At 33.1% G+C, this 20,568-nt stretch overlaps 1 protein-coding gene across 5 annotated transcripts in view; it reads right to left on the minus strand.

Annotated features, from left to right (window-relative positions):
* The window catches only part of LOC123560965 (kielin/chordin-like protein), a 71,842-nt gene extending 60,334 nt beyond the window's left edge, over positions 1–11,508 (minus strand). For 4 of the 5 annotated variants that reach the window (XM_053552362.1, XM_053552364.1, XM_053552361.1 and 1 more), the window contains exons 1-4: positions 11,279–11,508; positions 6,085–6,198; positions 3,588–3,731; positions 1,317–1,430 (exon numbers count right to left, since the gene is read on the minus strand). In XM_053552362.1, coding sequence (XP_053408337.1) covers positions 1,317–1,430; positions 3,588–3,731; positions 6,085–6,198; positions 11,279–11,447 — 541 coding nt within the window. In that variant the 5' untranslated portion in view covers positions 11,448–11,508. The remainder of the gene's footprint in view (positions 1–1,316; positions 1,431–3,587; positions 3,732–6,084; positions 6,199–11,278) is intronic. The other variant, XM_053552363.1, reaches the window with a different exon arrangement.
* Positions 11,509–20,568: the final 9,060 nt, after the last annotated feature.

Raw genomic sequence — 20,568 nt, forward strand, 5'->3', positions numbered from 1 at the left:
AACATAAAAATGTCGGTGTACATACAAAAATGAAAACAGGAGGTTAATTATCGTTTCCTTTTAAAAGGACTAACTCACACATTTTAGGCAAAAAAACAAAAACAAAATATTTTCACAAAAATCCATAAAAAGAGAGTACTCTGAAAGTGACTAGTGGTGCAAACGTATTTACATAGCTTTTTGCATGATATTCCCATACATCACCAAAATATTGTGCAGAAGGTGTAGTTAAACGTTGCAACGCTTTTGAAATAATGCAGAAAATTTACATTCTTCTTGCATTTTTACAAATAGTTTACTTTTATTTTCACCCACTTTATCATTTTTCAGTATCATTTGCCAAACTTGGTGGAAAATTTCACATGAACTATGTGTAATGTAATACCTTATTAATTTTCTATTTGGTATTTCTTTCGGATAATTAAGATTTTAAATGTACATTTCAAAAGTCAGACGAAACTTGCCAACTTTGCAGTAGCTTCGGGGTATAAAACATCCGTTAATATCCAAGTTTAATTACCAGGTGGACAGGAAGTGAAATAATGTGTCTGCTGTGTTTTCCTGTATAACCCTTTATAAACTCAATATACTCTGTGATCGAGAGAGAGGCTGCCTAAGTGGCGGGCTAAGTGACTTGTTCCCGCTCTCATGAGCTGACACTTAATAAGCTTTGTTAAGAGCTAGTTTGAAATATATTTATAATTAAGAAATGTTGTTAAATAGATCAGTAAACAGAACTGTTTTAAAAGACTTACTGAACATTGATTATATTCATGAAATTAGACTGAACATTTATAAGTATGTGCTTTGCTCTTCGTAGTAAATAAAAATGTTAGAACTGTGCTAATGTGTTGTGTTCAAGACAAGCTTCAGGTACACAGACAACGTGCTACGTTACATATGGACGAGTAGCTTTAAACAGAATAAAATGAAAATAATAATAATAACTGTATCGATGTAGATGCTAAAATGGAAACAGGAGGTTAATTATCGTTTCATTTTAATGCTTTCATCTAGAACCAGTCAAGTTGTTATGATTCTTATTTCACTTCAGCACGGTAATTCATGATAGTTGCATAAACATAGTATCATAGTGGATAGTATCATAAAGAGGAATGTGTTTGTTGGTACAAATGTAAACTTTTGATAATACTGCAACAGAATCTAAACACCGTCGGTCTATGATCCCTACCAACATTCTCATTATATTCGGTTGCAAGATCTTCATTTAGTGTAACTGTGTGATCTGAAAGAAAGTTTGTTATATCTTAATTGCATTGTTAATTTTCTTGACGATGATAGGTGAAGATACTTACGGCACGCCTTTTTTGTACATCCAGTGACTCCATTTTCACAGTTACAGTCGTTACATTCATCTTTAAAGCTTTCGCCATCTTGGTACGTAACACCTTTGTACGTGCATTGCTTTCCTATAAAACAAAGTTTTGAATACATAAACTTAGTTCATAGCCACAGAGACTTTTAAGGCAATCGCAAATGCCTCGGCAAGATTCTCTGTCTTTATGTCTCGGACGAGTTTTCAGCCTGTGTAGCCTCGGTTGAATTCTTAGAAACATAAATGTTATTCAAAATCTCACCAATATGCATTTTATGACCTATTCTATTTTTTGGGGGAGCGGGGGGGGGGGGGGGGGCAAGGCGCCCGAATCCCCATTTGTAGCAGGGTAAAACCCCTTCCAAACCTTACCCACATCGCTGCCAAAACATCAGAATCCACTAGCAATACTTTTTCTCATGTACCTCGGTCAAATTTAGCCACTTGCTACGGATCTGCGATACGCAATTTATATAACAGACATAAATATAACCAAAAGTGGGAACCAAACATGGCGAAAACATTAGCCGATAAATCAGTCATGTTAACAATGTTTATTTATAATTTGACCATAATTAAATTAAAAGTATTTTAAACTTTCAAACTGTCTGCTTAACAATAAGATTATAATAGTTTAGGGAATTTTGATCAAATAGTTGCCATGCTTAGGTCTTTCAATCACCTAACAAACATTTTGCATTAGAGCTGGCTCGTTTGTCTTGAATAAAAATTTTCGGACTGCGAAATAGTTTAAATCTATCTACGTACTACCTCTATTATTTTCCTTGAATTAAAACATATTTTATGAAATGTATCATTTCATTTAATATTTTAAGCAGTCATAACGTTATTTGTTTTAAATAACTGAATATTTTTGTTTTGTTTTTGTCGTTCACCCGAACTTCAAGACATGCTACAACTTTTTTACCTTCCTCTACTTTGTCTTATATGGCTTAAAGCTACTCTCTCAATGTTTAGGATAAATATTTCTACCAAGTTTGGCAGTGAATGTATATATGATACTGAAAATGATAAAATGGGTGAAAATAAAAGTTAAACATTTGTACAAATGTAAGAAGAATATAAATTTTCTGCATAATTTCAAAATCGTTGCAACGGTTTACTATCTTCTGCACAATATTTCTGGTAATTTATAAGAATATCTTGCAAAAATCTGATATCAATAAGTTTGTACCACTAGTCCCTTTAGAGTACTCACTTCTTATGGATTTTTAGAGAAATTATTTTTGCCTAAAATGTGTGGGTTAGTCGCTTTAAAAGGTAAACATCATCTTTTAATTTAGTTATTTAGACATATTTTGTGTTTAAAACAGTATAATATTGTTCCTGTGAAGTCAACAATTGAATGAATTAGAAAAAATAAACTCAATATGTAAAATTATATGACATAAAACTTCCTTTAAGCATATATATTTTTCTGGTGTTGATTCATTTGAACTTGTTTAACAGATACGCAATTTGTAAAGTGCATAGAGTGCAGTGGAGAAATTTAAATGATAAGAAGTATGAGAAAAAATATATGTCAAAATAATGATGATAAATGTTGCCAATAGATTTTAAGAAACTAGGAGCGGGGGAGGGGGGCAGGGGGGATAACTTTGAAAAAGAACAGCTTCGTAACTTAACTGAAAAGAAAAAGTACTAAGACACAATTTAGAGACATCCGCAGATGTGTAAATAAGGTGGGTCACATGGAGCCTTCAATATTTCAATAGCGTGTCAAGCCATGAAAAGCGGCGTATGGTCCCCATTTGAAACAATGGTATAGCTCTAAACGAGAGAAACAATATGCAGAACTAAACTGAGTAGCATATAAACAGAGGATTCTAGGTTTTGGCGTCTGAATATAACAGAAACTGTCAAAAAGCAGACACCATATCCAAGGTGTCAAGTCAGAGATAGTGATATACTTGTTCCGTGACTGGCGCTTATAAGTGTATTTTACGTCAAAAGCATCAGGCGACTAACACGATACATAATTCAAATTTAATTGCTCTGTCGGGATTCAAAATGACCTGTCTGACGACTGATAGAGATGATATATAACTGAAAAGCATTTCGATCTGAATATGGAGTGAATAACACATATCTAATAAAATGAAGTCTGAATTTGATAACAGTGAATATAGTCACCCTTTTAAAGGTGTGTTACATTTTCTAAAATGGTCACTTTTTAACCAACCATATATATTTTCGTTTCTTTAAATCAATCAACGAAATATGAACAAACCTTCTTTTATCGGCCTTTGACAGGTATGGCCGCAACCATTACTGCAACATTTTTGTCTGCGTGGACAGCTTTTGTCATTGGCACACAAATCCACACATATACCAATGCGTTTTGGGGGTGGGCATCTACCTCGTTTACTCCCAGCTACAATATTTTTTGATTGGTCACGTTCAGTCTCAATCAAACGTTTATGTTTTGAAAGTGAGACACATTTACAACAAGAGTGCAAGAATGTCACAATATACGCCCGTCACAGCAAATTTCTTTACTCTAGCACCTGTATTTGCAAATGGAATTTTAATTTTGTGGTTGTTTAGTAATAACTAAGTGTTTTGTTTTTCTAAGTCCACAAAAAAACTCCTTACCAGGTAGAGATACCTTAAAATACACCTAAAATTGGAAAGTAACATCTATGTTGTACCACAGAAAAGTGGTCTTGGTTTTTCCCTACGGTCAATTATAAAAAAGTTACAATATAAGTTATTTATAGTAACAACTAAGGGAAGTTAATCTTAAAAAAAAAAAAAAAAAAAAAAAAAAAAAAATATCAAAAAAAAAATTGTAAGTCCACACAAAAATCTTTACCAGGTAGAGACTGGTCAAAATACACCTCAAAATTGGATGTAGCATGCATGTTGTACTACAGAAAAGTGGTCTCGATTTTTCCCTACGACTAGTAATGAAAAAGTTACAATATAAGCTATTTATAGTAACAACAAAGGGAAGTAATTCTAAAGAAGGGAACTGCGCATGACACTTCGTCTCATGATGGTGTATAATTGTGTCAAGTTACATCAAAATCCCTCCATGCATGAAGAAGAAATGCTTCGGACAAAGTCATTCTTGTATCTGACCTTTGGCCTCTAAGTGTGACCTTGACCTTAGACCTAGGGACCTGGTTCTTGCGCATGACACTACGTCTTGTGGTGGTGAACATTTGTGCCAAGTTATATCAAAATCCCTCTATGCATGAAGAAGAAATGCTCCGGACAAGGTTTTCATTCTTGTATCCTTTGACCTCTAAGTGTGACCTTGACCTTAGACCTAGAGACCTGGTTCTTGCGCATGACACTCCGCCTCATGGTGGTGAACATTTGTGCCAAGTTATATCAAAATCCCTCTATGCATGAAGAAGACATGCTCCGGACAAAGTTTTCATTCTTGTATCCTTTGACCTCTAAGTGTGACCTTGACCTTAGACCTAGGGACCTGGTTCTTGCGCATGACACTCCTTCTCATGATGATGAACAATTGTGCCAACTTTCATCAAAATCCCTCTATGCATGAAGAAGATATGCTCCGGACAAAGTCATTCTTGAATTTGACCTTTGACCTCCAAGTGTGACCTTGACCTTAGACCTAGGGACCTGGTTCTTGCGCATGACACTCCGTCTCATGATGGTGAACAACTGTGCCAAGTTTCATCAAAATCCCTTCATGCATGTAGAAGATATGCTCCGGATAAGGTCTGTGGACGCCGCCCGCCCGCCCGCCAGGGGCGTTCCCATAATACGTCCCGTTTTTCAAACGGGCGTATAAAAAGCTTTTAACCAATAGTAATTGTTAAACTTGAACAGCGCAACAAAACTTCGTTAGGATATATATTTAGTGAGGTTACTGTCTGTTATGGATCATTTCATAAATATCTTAAAGCTGACCCCCTAATTCAGATTCGTTCAATTTAGAAAATGCAGTATATTGATTTGTTTGATGTATAATTTAAGGTTCTTTGAAAACAGTATCATTCTTTAACGTTAAGCAAGTGATTATGGCTTTGCGACCAGCGCAGACAAAGATCAGCCTGATCATGGCCTGCACTGTCCGCTATTCAGCCAGTGAATTTTCATTGAACACCCAATCGAATAATAAATGGTATTGCCCAAATTGAATGATGGAACGGTCATTTTAAGAAATTTAGCAGGGTAAGGGTTAAGAATTTTGTTTAGTACATTTCACTCTAAAGTGGAAACTATACGTCATAATGATAGCGAACACTTTGCTTTGCTGTAATGAACATAGATAGCGAAGCAGGAAAATTTGACAGTTTGTATATTTCTTTATATATTATCAATCTTACAAATGATACAGATTCACCATAAATCATACAAATCTTCATTTCAGTCATGTCCTAGATTGCTACTCAAATGGTATGATGAAAATTTACATCACACTTTGTTTTAAAATGAATTGAAATGAATAAATTCATATCATCTGAAAAGATTTCATGCTCATAATATGTTATAATTCATTAAAAAATCAAAATTAATAGGTTTCTATATAAAGTTTTATGTAACGATTATTAAGCAACTATTTAGAACATCCGTAAGTTTTGTATAATTACGTCGGTTAAAACTTATGTTTTCCTAAATGTTGTCTGAACTGGTGTTATGAATATTTTGTGAAACGAGCACCTAATTAGAAAGTACTCGAATAACCTAAAAATAATAGATTGATCATCAAAATGAATCGTTAGCAATGTGTTTATATTTATACTTACGGCATTTCTTCTTTGTACATCCAACATTTCCATCATTACACGTACATGTATTACACTCTTGTTTAAAGCTTTCTTCGTCCCTATACCTTCTTCCAAGATACATACATGATCTTCCTTTAAGAAAAAATATAATATTCTATTTAATCACATTATTTTAAAAGATAATCTCACTTTAAAACAAAATATGGTATTCTTTTCAATCAAGGTAGGAATATAATGAAGAGATAGTACCTAAAATTTTAAATTATGAAAGTAAGTTGATTGCTTATTTATAACAGTTAAGACCGAGTATACTGGTTTCCCAGTAGTTTCCGGACCGAAATCGCTATTTTTTGCCAGTAACTTTTAAACAAAACATAGTAGAAACATAAAATTTTCACAGAAAAAAGCTAGGTTCTTCGTTAACACCATGCAGAATTCGTATTACACTTGCGTTCAATACACAAATGTAGATGAGGCCACAAACGAGGCAATTAATTCCATTAATATCTCAGTTATTCCGAGTAGTTTTCCGGACCTTTCATTGTAACAGTTGTAACCTTTCTGTAAAAACAAACATTTCCGATTTCATTATATATATTCAAAATTGAAACATAATTCTAAGGCGTGATGACGATTTGAAAAGTATATTTCAAGAATTTAACAAATACTAGATTTATAATACGCTCCTTACAGTTACGTTTAATTACGTTTGAAAAAAAAGAACAAGACCGGTCTCAAATGGTAGTCTAACGCCCTGACCACTCTGGCATGGACACTGCCGCTAAACATTTGATTGATAGATGGTATCGTAGGTAAATCCCGGTCTATTTTGGTTCCTATTTTTACTCGATAATTTAATGCCGTAGTATAGTGAATAGGTGGATTTTTTCTGACTTTCATTCTTTTATTTTATTACTATCGCAATGTTTGTAACATTACACCGAAGTAAGTAAAAACAACCGGGAAATTCAAATAATAAATAAGTTCGGTAATGCTAGGTTTTCGCTTCTATGTAAAGGCAACAAAGGTCTAGATGATATGATTTTGTTACCCAGATGCTTTACGACGGCGTAAAGTCTATACAGCACGAAATGTAAAAGGTCCGGAAAACTACTCGGGTCCGGAAACTACTGGAAAACCTGTAATATTAAAGTCTTGATTTGATCATTTAGAAGCATGTTGTTTAAGATTTTTTAAAACTTCTTACTTAATATCTATGTTGTCGCTCTTGCAGATAGTCCGACCTAACAAGTCATTGATCAATTATACATCCTCAATTATACGTGGATTATTGCAGGAAGAACTTATCTCAATAGAAAAATAAAAACATGTCGAAAACATGCATATTAAATGACATCAGGAGATGTTTTAAGTCAAATAAAATAAATTCAGATCCGCTATTTAAACTGAAATTTAGATATACTGTCATTTGTACCCAAAAAAGAAAGCAGAAAGAGCTCTTCAGTATTTACTATAAAAATGTACATTACAATGGAGCGACTTACCACTAAGTTTTTAACCATACAGTTACTTCATTTCCCCTTTTACCTTGTGTCATATAGGTGTATAGATAAATGCAAGGTATGATTATTATTTCATTGTTTGATCTCTGGTACTATATCTATATAATATCCATTGTCATATTCGAAATGTTGATGGTGCTTATTCATGTTCTGATCAATGCTTGAAGCCACAACGTTAAAATCGATAGGGTATTTCCGCTCATTAATAATTGAGAAATACACATCACATAAATACAAATACAAATATACAAATACATGGCATTTATATAGCGCAAAAATTATAAAATATTCTATTGCGCTTTACAATTACATAACACACATTTAAGATATATACATACAAAATATGAACAGGATTCTAGAACTTAGATTTAGAGATTTGGACATGTATAAATACTATTTTACACCATTTCTGATATTTTGTATTTTAACAAGACTACACTCATTGTTCATGAAACTGCCTAAATAAATGTGTTTTCAGTTTTGATCTAAAGCTGGCTTCAGACTAAATGTTTTTCAGATAGCTAGGTAGATCGTTCCACCATTTGGGACCGACGACTGCCATAGATCTTTCTGCTAATTTTGTTCGCCGTCTAGGGATGTTAATATTAGTGTCACTTTGTGAGCGAAGTCTGTATCGTTGTCGAGTAGGTACAAACTGGAGCTGTACCATTGATGACACGGAAGACTATTACTAAGACTTTGAACATGACTCTAGCCTTAACTGGAAGCCAGTGTAGTTCTTTCAGAAGTTCCGCACTTGGTTGTTCATAGGAAGCATTCTTGACTACTGTAGCGGCATGATTTTGGACTCGCTGTAGTTTATTGATTTGGTAGGCTGGAATTTCTGTAAATAAACTGTTGCAGAAGTCAATGTGAGAATGAACCAATCCATGCACTAATGATTCAGTTGACTTTTGTGTGAGATGATTCCGTATAGCCCTAAGGTTTCGTAACTGCACATGAGCTATCTGACATTTTTTCTGAATGTGATGGTCAAAGTTGAGTGTATTGGTCATAGTTACACCAAGGTCTCTGACATGATCGACGCATTTTACGTCACACCCACCAACGTTTACACATGTGATGTTCAATTTTGCTAACTGTTGTCTGGTTCCATGCATAATTACTTCAGTTTTAGACTGATTCATTTTCAGTTTAAATGTTGTCATCCAGTTTATGATTTCATTGAGACAACTGTCGAGTTGTTGAAGAAGAGTTGTCTCATTTTGAGAATTTCCCGCTTGAATTTTTAACGCAATCTTGTGATCGTCCGCGTATTCATAGAGATCAGCTGGATATTTCGGCACCACTCGGTTGAGAGCCGATATATGCAGGGTAAAGATCACAGGTCCGGCACAAGAACCCTGCGGGACACCAAACCTCAGTGGCTCCGTGTCAGATGCTGCCTGTTCGACTAAAACTTTCATTGTTCTGTTCGTGAGATAAGATTCTATCCATTTCAAGGGAGTGCTATGTATACCAAAGTCATCTTGAAGGATTTGAATCAGTATCGGGATATCGATGGTATCGAACGCTGCACTCAAGTCGATCATGACCACGATTGTTATTTTATTTTCATCTATGGTTTCCAAAAGATCATTATACATTTTCACCATTGCCGTTTCAACTCCATGATATTTTCTATAGGCACTTTGGTAAGCTGGGAGGAGATTGTTAGCTTCAATATGCTTATTGATTTGGTTTAGTGCAGCTTTTTCAAGAATTTTGGCGACTTTAACATCCACATGGATGATAACACTTTAGTCCAAGACAAAACAAAAGTACTTGTGTCTTTTTTGCGACTGCAACTGAAACCTAAAATCACGTCATAAAAATGATGACCAAACTTGAAAATACAGGCCCCAATTTCACAAATAAACTTTGCTAAGCTAAGTCTGTTATTTCAAATGCCCGTTTTGGCCCTTTATGCGTCTTAATGTTGACTTTTTGATCTATATCAGAACAAAATATGACAATATCATAGATCAAAACACAATAATCTGAACTGTGCAGAAAACGAAGTATAGAAATAAGCGAATATTTAAAGTCGTTATATAAATCGTTATAAAAAGATCGTTATAGGAAAGAATCATCAACATTTAAATAACAATTTAAATAACAGACTAATGTAAGTTATTATTTTTTTCGTGAAATTGGCGCCATGTTCTTAAGAAATCTTAAAAATAATTATAAACACCGAAAATAATGTCTCCAGATGAGAAAAAAAGGTTTTGTAGATATATGTTCATATGCACAAATACTTTAGCATATAGTAGGCATTTTCTTAACAACAGTATACTATACCCCATCCATCCATTTTACCACAAAATCAATCATTTTTCTCCGATTTATGTACTTAATTGTAATACTAACAACTGTAGTGACTTAAAAATGAAATGACTAAGCTGTTTTGGAGTAATTACTTCATATGGTTTAACGTTTAATGATAATCGTGTGAAAGTATGATGATGAATTAACTTATTATAGAGGAATCATTGTTATCAACAGTAAAATGTATGTACTGAAAACCTCGTTTTCCATATACTTTGGTCAATTAGCACTGATATTTATGGATGCATTTTACACTTCTACAGTATTTTTTAGATTTTATTTTCATCTGTCAAAGCTTACAAATGTGAAAGCAAAAGGTTCGCCAGCCTATGATACATAAAAACTTTAGCCTTGACCGAAAATCACGCATAAATCAATAAGTTTAATGTTAAGCAAACCCGACAGACACATTACCATGGGAAAGAAAGACATTCTATGATAAAAAAAGATACAACAAAGATATTGATACTATAGAAGAAACAAAGTGAAGGTTTCATCACATTAATTAAGTTAAAATGTCACTTAGATGGTTAAAGGACATTTCCATCAGAACAAACGTATTATTCATAAGATTAAATGACCGTAATTCAACACGAACCTGCTATCAAAACTATCAACATGGACTTAAGTCAATGAGTTTGGGCTCTTTTAAGCGGATCTCCCTTTTGGTATAAGATGTATTAAAATATTTTATCTCATTATTTATGTGTTTATGAGGTCAATGCCTCACATTTAGAAGGTAATGAGCTCCATAAACACATTTGTCTTCTTACGCAGGAAGATAAAAATCAAAGTTTTGACAACTATGGATCATACAACTCCTTTAACGTGGCATCAAATGTTATATAACATGGAATTAAAAGAATTTTCAATATTTCAACAGTATTTAAATTTCAAGTGGAACAATCAATTAATCAATACAAAAAAAAAAGAAAAGATTTCTTTCATTTCTCAGTGTTGATGTAAATAGCAATTTTGATGACGTCATAGTTTTTTGTTACATCTCGAAACTGACCAGAGATACATGATGATGGAGAATCCTTTTTCAATCGTATTTTAATCCGTTTTACGTGACCGCATACACTTCAAAGATAAATAAGGCATACCGATGTGTCTTCAAGGTCCAACATTTCATTGATGTAGGAGAAGTCGTATGGAGAAAATGATAATAAATCATATCCAAATAATACGTGTTATGATATTACAGTCTTTTCCATTCAGAAAAATAAAATATCTAGGTATTAAAAATTTACAGGCTGCATCAATTTATAGCAATGAGATAGATTTCATTTTTTAAAATGTGTACTTTTTATTTATGTTAGTGGTTGTATGAATTCATATAAGCAAAATATATTTACCTGGTCCAGGACAAGTAGGACAGCATTCCCCTTCTGGAATATAGGTGTCTGCACAATTCGGGGGTGAACACTGGATGCCTGCACATTTCGCTGGTAAAACATCTGCTGGTTGTCCATATATAACAGAAACAAAAATACACAGACATGAAAAATAAAAACTTAATTCCATTTTAATGTTATGTAAATTGTAAATATACGCAAAGAAATTTCAAGTATCCCAATACATTGGGAAATGGCTATTCAAGACAAAATGTATTCTTTTATAGCTTATTAATAAGGCAAAGTAATTACCATTTGTTTTTCTCTACGGTTGTAACAACTAGACCGTGTAGGTGAATAAAAATTTTAATTAAACATTTTTTTATGTCAGGCCGGGGATATTAATATTCATCAACGAGGTTAATATAATTTCTCTTCACTGTAGGCAATATATACTTTACAAGGTAGCGAGTTTTTTTTTATCGTGACTGAAACAACAATTTTGGCCTAGGTTTGCTGCGTTTTGTTTTGTAATAAATTATGACAGATATCTTTTAAGAAATTGCTAATTCGACAGTATCAATCAAACAAAATATATCAAAATATAAGCAATTAATTTGTTTTGTTTTTTGGTGGGTTATTTTCTTTGTTTTGTTTTTTGTGAATCATAACTGTTTATCACTATAACAATGTCAATTTACTACATTTCACATGTATATGTCATTAACCATGACAACCAGTATACAATGTATAGCCGTTATATAGCCTTTAATCAGCTGATATATACATATTTGAATTATTGTCATTATCATATGATCATAATAATAAACATATATAATTGTAATCTTTTTGCAGTGTATATTTTACAATTCATCGTGCTCGGGAAACAGTCATGCTTTTATTTTTAATTTTTCTTCATAACATTTTCCTTCCAGTTTCACTAAATAACATTACTTGTTAGCTTTTGGAAAGAATTCAAACAATTTGTTGAAATAATATTTTCAGAATAAGTCTCAATGAAATTCAATATTCTGGTAATATATTTTGCAGTGTATACTAAAAAATTCATCGTCCTTAAGAAGCAGACATGATTTTATGTGTAAATTTCTTTTATCATTTGCCCCCCACTCCTACCACCCCCCACCCCCCCACCCACAATATTACTAAATAGTATTACTTCTTAGCTTTGGTTTCAAATTTGGGTTTCATGTGTTTCGAAGGAAATCTTTGCTAATACAAGAAAGATTATTTCACAAATATGAATTTAATTGTAGGGTTCTGTGTTGTATATTATATTATTTTATCAATTAATTGTTGATGCTTTAATTAGCTGTGGGGTTTCGTCTACTTGTTCCAGTACTTGTTTGTCTAAAAAGACAGGAAACATACCGGTAGTTGTTGTAAGTTTCATAAACAGTACATTTTGGTAACTTGTAGTATAAGGTATATATATATATACACTTAGCATAAACAAAAAGAAATTCCTGGATCTATTTATATATAGTACTAAAATATTATATAATTTTTACAAGGAAACTCTTTTCTGATCTGGTTATGTCTTGAGCTAAACTATTAAGTTGATAAAGTATTTCCATAAAAGAATTATTACCAGAATATAGAATTTAATTAAGACCTTTTCTGAGGATTTTTTTTCAACAAATTGTTGGAATTATTTTCCAGTATTCTAGTGCTCTTTCAAAGTATTTGATATGAATTAAACTTTAAGGAACTTTATCAAAGCTTCAAAAACCAGAATCAGTAATAATTTCTTTCCGTGCTTTGGTGTTATAAATTTTCGGGCATTGTATCAGTTACTTCAGAAGTTCTGCATTTTTGTAAGTTTATGTGAATGAAATAAAAAAAATAAAAAAAAATTTTTTGCTCGCATTTCTTTCTAGTTATGCCTAGCTCGTAACGTTATAAATTGTTTACTTGTTATATAGGGATGACCAATCACCGCTGATTGACGTCATTCTTGCATCATATTCGACTTATATCAAAATGTACTCGTGTTGCACTCTAAACCTGTAGAACATGCGTGATGAAAAGTCACGACTACTTAACATTTGTGGTTACATTAAAAGAAAACAATATTTTTCTTTTATATTAAGAGCAGAATCTCTGATTGTTTTAATTTGCATAAGCAGCTATTCACTGTCAATTCTTTTTGGTGAGTCATTATTAACATGGAGAGATCTTTACACATTCGGGTACGATAAAACTAAACCAAATGAATGAATTGATTGATCGTGTGCCATTACAATTGATACAGATTCTTTGCATAAACTAAGTCTTAACAGAATACATCCCGAATTAGTCTGTGTGATTGCTTAAATTTTAATGTCTGTGTAATTACATAAATTTATATCTGTGTGATTGCTTAAGTATTAACATCTTTGTTATAGCTTACGTGCCAATTTCTGTTAATTACATCAGTTTTATGGCTATGTTATTGCGTAAGTGTTAACGTCTGTGTAATTGCATAGGTGTTAACGTACATATATGTAATTGCATAGGTTTAATGTCTTTGTAATTGCTTATTTAAGTCTTAACGTCTGTGTAATTGCATACGTTTAATGTTTGTGTAATTGCTTAAGTGTTAATATCTGTGTATAGTTGCTTAAGTGTGTACGTCTGTGTAATTGCATATGTTTTATGTCTGTGTAATTCCTTAGATATTAGCGTCTGTGTAATTGTCTGAGTGTTAATATCTGTGTAATCATTTAGTTTCATGAATGTTGAGTGCGTAAATGTTACCGTCTGTGTAAATTTTGCTTGTGTAATTGTTTGAGTATAAAACATTAACCAAAATTTAATTGGCAGTTATCAATTTGTTACTGACTGTAGATATAGTTTATTAAGTAGGCAATGTTGTCCTCCATATGTCAAAAAAGATCGATGTCTGTTTTTAACTGTCAGCCATTAATTGTTTGTGTGTTATTTTCCTGATGCAGTAACTTAAAATGAATTAATTAAAATGAATTAATTTTATTGGAATTATCAATGACTTTTGACAGTAAATGCCATGCATAAAATCTACATAATGTTTGAACTAAAAACAAATAAACGTCATGTTATGTAGTTTTAAAAATGATTTGATTTATGGCTATTTTGCACGTAATGTATATGGCTGACCAAAATTTTGTAAACTTTAATGTAGAAGTTATAATTAAAACCAAGTGATTATCAAACTTCCCGGTTATGAATAACTTGAAATTGCTTCACTTAAATCAAAAACAAATTTGTTTGGTATTATCATCGAATATCCCCCTGTCTAGCTATGGCGTTGTGTTTAACTGCGAATACACTTAGGCCTAAAAAAATCTTTGTTTCCGGGAACATGCTAAAAAATTAGGGTAGGTAGGTCGGATTTTTTTATTCGTTTTTTTTTTTTTTTGTTTTTTTTTGTGGGGGGGGATAGTTTTTATTATGTGAGACTGGAAATTATTTTATGTAGAAAAATGAATACAACTAAGGGATTATGCCTTTAGAGCATCAGTAAGTTGATTTCTAACATCACTGACCATGTTTAAAGCATAAAAAGTGAAGTTTTGTAACTTTTGGTTAAAAAGTTGAAAAAAATCTCCATGGCCATAAAACATTTAGGGTCGGGCCAAAAATTTAGGGTAGGTCGGGAAACCGGTAACAAACAATTTTCAACGCCTTAGTAGTCACAGACCTTCAAAGAAAGTTAGTACATGTATCTTATTTCAATTAAGAAATTGGTATTCCCGTAAGCACATCAAACTGTGACTAAGTTCGCATAGTCTGACAGCATATCGAATGCACGTTGTTCCTCTGTACCTTAGTTTTTGTGCTAGCAAATACTAAACTAAATGATTTACGCAGTGGAAATGCAATCTTTCGGAAGCATTTTTCATTAAATACTTGGCAATGAATTTGGTTGGTGTAAGCAAAGTCATCTGTATTGTATCACCTCCTGGCTAAATAAAGGGAGCGGTGGTGTTTTGGTAAAAGTGTCGGCCGATTAACTTGTACGTCGTGAGTTCTCACTGGGATCACGACCATGCCTTCTCATATGACACCAGTACTAGTTTCTCCAGGAAGCGGACTTGAGTGTGATTCTGTTAGGCTTAAAGCCCTAAACCAGATAATATTCAAAGAAAAATCCATATCGAACGAATTCTAGTACACATATATCAAAATATCGTATAACCATGATACCAGTGGCCGCTTTTCCAATCTACAATTCTGAAGCTTTCAAGAAAGCAGCGGTTCTTTCTTACGTTTACAACTATAAAACAAACTCATGTTGTAATATTGTCTGGTCCTTTGGGATCATGGAGACCATTCAGTTTTACTATAATAGAGTTCTGCTTAAGCCGGTGCTGGGTGGGGGTTGGTGGATGAGAGGGGGCGTGAAAGATTTTGTGTGTCTGCTATTATTTTGCGTGGTTGCATTCTTTGCTTCCAAAGGATCTTTTTATAGATTTTATTGTCATAAAATGACAAACTGCCTTCACTTCATCTTTAAGTTAACGAACTACTTACACTTAACACCTTTAAAAAACGTCAACATGTCCAACATGTCACATTCGCTTGAACGATTTCGACGTTTTTATTTATTACGATAAATGAGATTACAAAGGAAACAGATTTTTTTTTTTTTTGCACATGAAGCAAAATGTTAGTGCCAACAATTTTCTGGTGTTTCCAATTTGATTGCAGTGTCAGTAGTCACAACTAGCGCAAAGTTAACTTTACCTTTTCCCAATATGTATGTGCTTTGACAGTAAATTATCCTTATGAAACGGGCTCAGTTGTAGGTGTAGATTGGTAAATTCGGCTCAATAGTAACTGCTTTAGCAGTAATAATCTTTTTCTTGTATGTCATATTCAATTGAAAAATAATTAATTTGAAATGAAAAACCTTCTGTATAGCGCTATTTTCGTAAAGAAGCTTATTTGAACAGAGAACTTGGCAATGTAATGGCACAAATTTAGACGTGGTAATGAAATATGCAGCACTCCTTATTCTTCTTGGCACCGACTAAAGCAGAATTCTATTATAAATTAAAATTGAATGTATTCTGTTACAAACAGCTTTATTCAAAAATACGTCGTGTCAGATTGTTAAAATTTAAACTCAAAAATAAACTCATAATGCAAATTAAAAGCATGTCTACGTATGAATTTGAATTGATATTGTAAGCTATCTACTATACACGTATTTTAGAAGTTTAAAAACTCGTTTTTCATATACACTTTTATCTATACAAATCACGCGCGGCTGTTTAGCTCGAAAAGCAATAATAAAATATATGATATATGATATATTTAACTAAAATAGATATGTTATTTAGATAACTGAAAGTCGTTTTAAATTAGCATACCTACAGAAAATCATCATTATATATTATGCTATAGTATCTTAACTTAAATACGCAACGGCTAACATATTAAGCGAATAAAATAAATACATTACTAGTAACCTTTAGCGTGCTGGCGGCAAATTGTTCTGCCTTTGCGACCAGTGCAATCCAAGATCAGACTGCACATGGTCTGCACTGTTCGCCATTCAGTCAGTATCGTTTTGGTAAACACCCCTTTTAACAACTAATGGTACTGTCCAAATTGAAAGATGGAGATAGTTAGGCAGCTATCACGATAATATTCTTAAGGTTACAACACACTAAATAGCTGCTCTTCTTTTTTCTATATAATATTGACATATTTCCAATGGCCGCAGCACACATCAGGACCCATTTTAAAATTCTGCAACTTACATTTTCATGAAGAATATTGTCAGTGCTGAATAAACATCAAAAGAAAAGTGGGGGGTCATGTTTGATGCAAGAAAACTATTTTCATACAAACACACAAACTGCAAAATCAGCTAAACTATGAGACCCCAAATTGTAGTGGTGGTATATGATCTAAGTTTCCATGAAAAATTCTGTCATATTGTTATTACAGTATGAAAGTGCTACCTACATGTCCAGCATAGATCTGTCATGTGATTTCAGCAACAAAACTGCAAAGAAAATAAGGAAAATAGCTCTACAGAGCAAAAACAAACTGAGGACTATTTGAATCCGTCATTATGCGACTACCTATTTTTTTCGTGCCATTTTCCTATTTAGTGTCTGTATGCTTTAACTTGTAAAATGTAATATTATGTATCGACTTTTATATAAATTAATAATAATTATTATACAACTGGGTTATGACACCGTTAGTCAAAGTTTGCTTGGCAGTCGTTAAGATATACACACACATAAGCAGGAAAAAGTAACAGTCGATCACCGCCCAAGGACGGTCGGCGGACAAAATTATGGTGGTTTTATTTTGTATTAATGATAGTTTACAATACGTAATAGTGTCGTCGATATGTCAGAAAAGAAAAATGTAGGTTTTAAATGCTGTCCGATTCATGATTGTGTGGTTGTTTATTTATTAATATATGCAAAAACTTTAGAAGGTTACTTTATTATCGAAATTATGAGTTATTTTGTCACTTATGCGTGCAGTGTGTCTATTCTTCAAAAATAAAAAACTGAAATATGTCATATTTTTGTCAGCTTTAAATGTTTCAAAGTTATACTAATTGTTAAGACAAGATTTATTTTTTTGTATTTTAATCAGGAACATCACTCGCTGTAAGGTGATTGTTGGAAACTAGTCGTATTGATATTAAGCAGACAACTTGCAGTATGATTATTTGTTATACATATTTCTTCGTATGGCGCCAGGTCGAGTTTGTGGGACGTTAAACCATGGACATCGGTCGTTATTGTTGAATCCAATTGAAACTTTCAGCTTAAGCCGGTGCTAGGGAGGCATTAGGGATGTTTCCTCTTGTAAACAGAGTTGCTACATTTTCCTCGGATGCATTCTATTTTATCAAATTTCTACTTGCACCGATTTTTTTCAGTTCGTTGAAATTCTCCGATATTAGTTTGCATATTAAAGGCCGATTTTTGAAATACAATTTCATTTAGTTAGGTATATCAGTTTCTATCCAGTGATCATGATTTCTACTCAGACTTTGATAAACAGTCTTCTTCTACCTTTTGTTCAATTTTTGCGGGAAGCAAAATCTCAATAAAAATGAAAAATCGGTGAGGGAACATGTAAGTAAAATGTTCCAACAGCGCCGTACCATAATAATAAAAGACAGACGTATGATTGGGATCATCTAGATGAAGCGCAATCTACTCCCGCCTAGGGAGCTGACCGCCGGGATGCTGCTGTTACAGCATTCTTAGACAAAGACTGTGGTCATGGGAAAGCTAATGACTACAAAATAACTTTATCTAAAACAGCATCAGTTATAAAAGCTTACGCTTGAATTCGATATATTGTCTAATAATTCCGAATGAATTCTTTGAGGTTATAAATTATGCGTAATAATAATCCAGACACATTACTTTTCTGATAACTATTACATCATCAAGGTATGTCTTGATTATCTAGATTAAAGATTTTGAAATGAACCTTTCAAACTATTACGTCATCAAGGTATGTCTTGATTATCTAGATTAAAGATTTTGAAATGCGCCTTCCAAACAGGGATGGGGAATAAAAATGATCTCAAGTTCTGTACAGGCGTAGTTCGAGAATGTCAGTCAAACCGAGTCTGCTTTTAATTTGCTGCAGTCTATGCTTCCAATGGGTCTTCTTATAACTCGTGTTTACTTTCAAAACAACAATTTTTGAGTATCGTGTTACTGCCATGTACTTGGATTCTGTGCTGTTTTAGTTTCTGAGCCGTGTGGAGTCATGGAGTATCTGTGTCATAGAATTCCGCTTAAGCAACTTTTTTTTATAAATTTTATTATATTGCTTTGTTTTGTTAAGCTCATTTAAATTTGTACTACTCGTTTCAGTTAGCGTAAGTATAAAATGGTCATTCAAATAATGACAGTTGAAACGTGACAGGCTTTCAAATCATATCATATCATAACTATCGAAATAAGAAACATTCGTAATGCAATAAACGCTTCGGCATATCAAATGGCTGCATGATTATAAACATCACTGTTTGTGCAAAATTATAGTAGTTTGGTGTTAGGGTATTTGCATATCTCACACTTTTTGAAAAATGTAGAAATAGCTCTACTGAACAGTCGAGAACCGCCCAAGGACGGCCGGCGGACAAAACTATGGTGAGTACGACAACCTACTCATGGTAAAATCACTGTTGGGCACCGCCCATGCCAAACACGCACAGATATATATACGCACACAAAACCACAATACCCAAGCAGTTGTTCTTGCTACTGGGTAATTACTTCAAAGGAGCTAAACTTGAAACTGCAAAGTGGTCAGATGTTTACGAAGAGTAGAGATTATTTACTAAGTTGATTCTGTAACTTCTCAAACTATAAAAGCTAGCTTATAATAAAGTAAAATGATTATTTTAGTATAATAAAAAGTATGTCATTTGATACTGTTACGTGTGCAACGGATTTACCTGCTGAGGATAACTTATATTAACACTGTCTTGTAATTTTGGAACATGGTGGGTGCAAGTGTGAGGTTTGATGCACACCATTAAGATGTTTAAATTCTCCAGTCACGGTTTGCCTTGGCCGTTACAATGCGATACGCAAATGCATCCTTTTATAGATAAGTTTGCTTTGTTTTTTGTGCATTCATGTACATAAACTGACTGTTCCTATCAGATCTTTCTTTTTGTTTGGTCCTTAATCTGTAACAACGAAATAAAATGGCAAGCTGACATTATGGGTAAAATTACATGACCAATTAGTTTTGATAAATCGACCACTCTGACAGTTTTATGACAAAGCTACTATCTAAAAGGTCAACGTTCTTGACCTCTATAATGTCTATAAATATATCTAAAGTAAATGTATCAATTCTTAGATGCTTCGTTGCTTATAACTATAGCAACTTCGGTTCACTCATGTTCCTAATGTTCAATATCAGCACCCTGAATATGTTGCGTGTTTATTAGTTTACTTTTAATAGACGTAGCTTGAACTACTGCCTTAAACGAATTTAATTTACAGTTGTGCTTGTTGTAACGGCTATTATTCAATGACTGATAAATTGTTAGTTTCTGAGGCACTAAAAACATACTTTTCAGGTTCTTGGGCTTTAATACTAAATTCGATGTCAATGTTATGATATGTAAAGTGCTTTTGCAGTATTTAGAATTTCAGTAGAAGTAATAATTCAATACTTGATGTATATGAATATGAAGCTGAATTCTTTTAGGTGTCCTCTGTTGACCATGTGTCTTTGTTTTTATTGGAATATTTAGGTAATATGCATACTGAGAGGTTATTACCAAAACTTGAGACCCGAAAACTTATTTTTAATGT

This window comes from Mercenaria mercenaria, chromosome 10 (assembly GCF_021730395.1).
Source record: "Mercenaria mercenaria strain notata chromosome 10, MADL_Memer_1, whole genome shotgun sequence".
Lineage (NCBI taxonomy): Eukaryota > Metazoa > Mollusca > Bivalvia > Venerida > Veneridae > Mercenaria > Mercenaria mercenaria.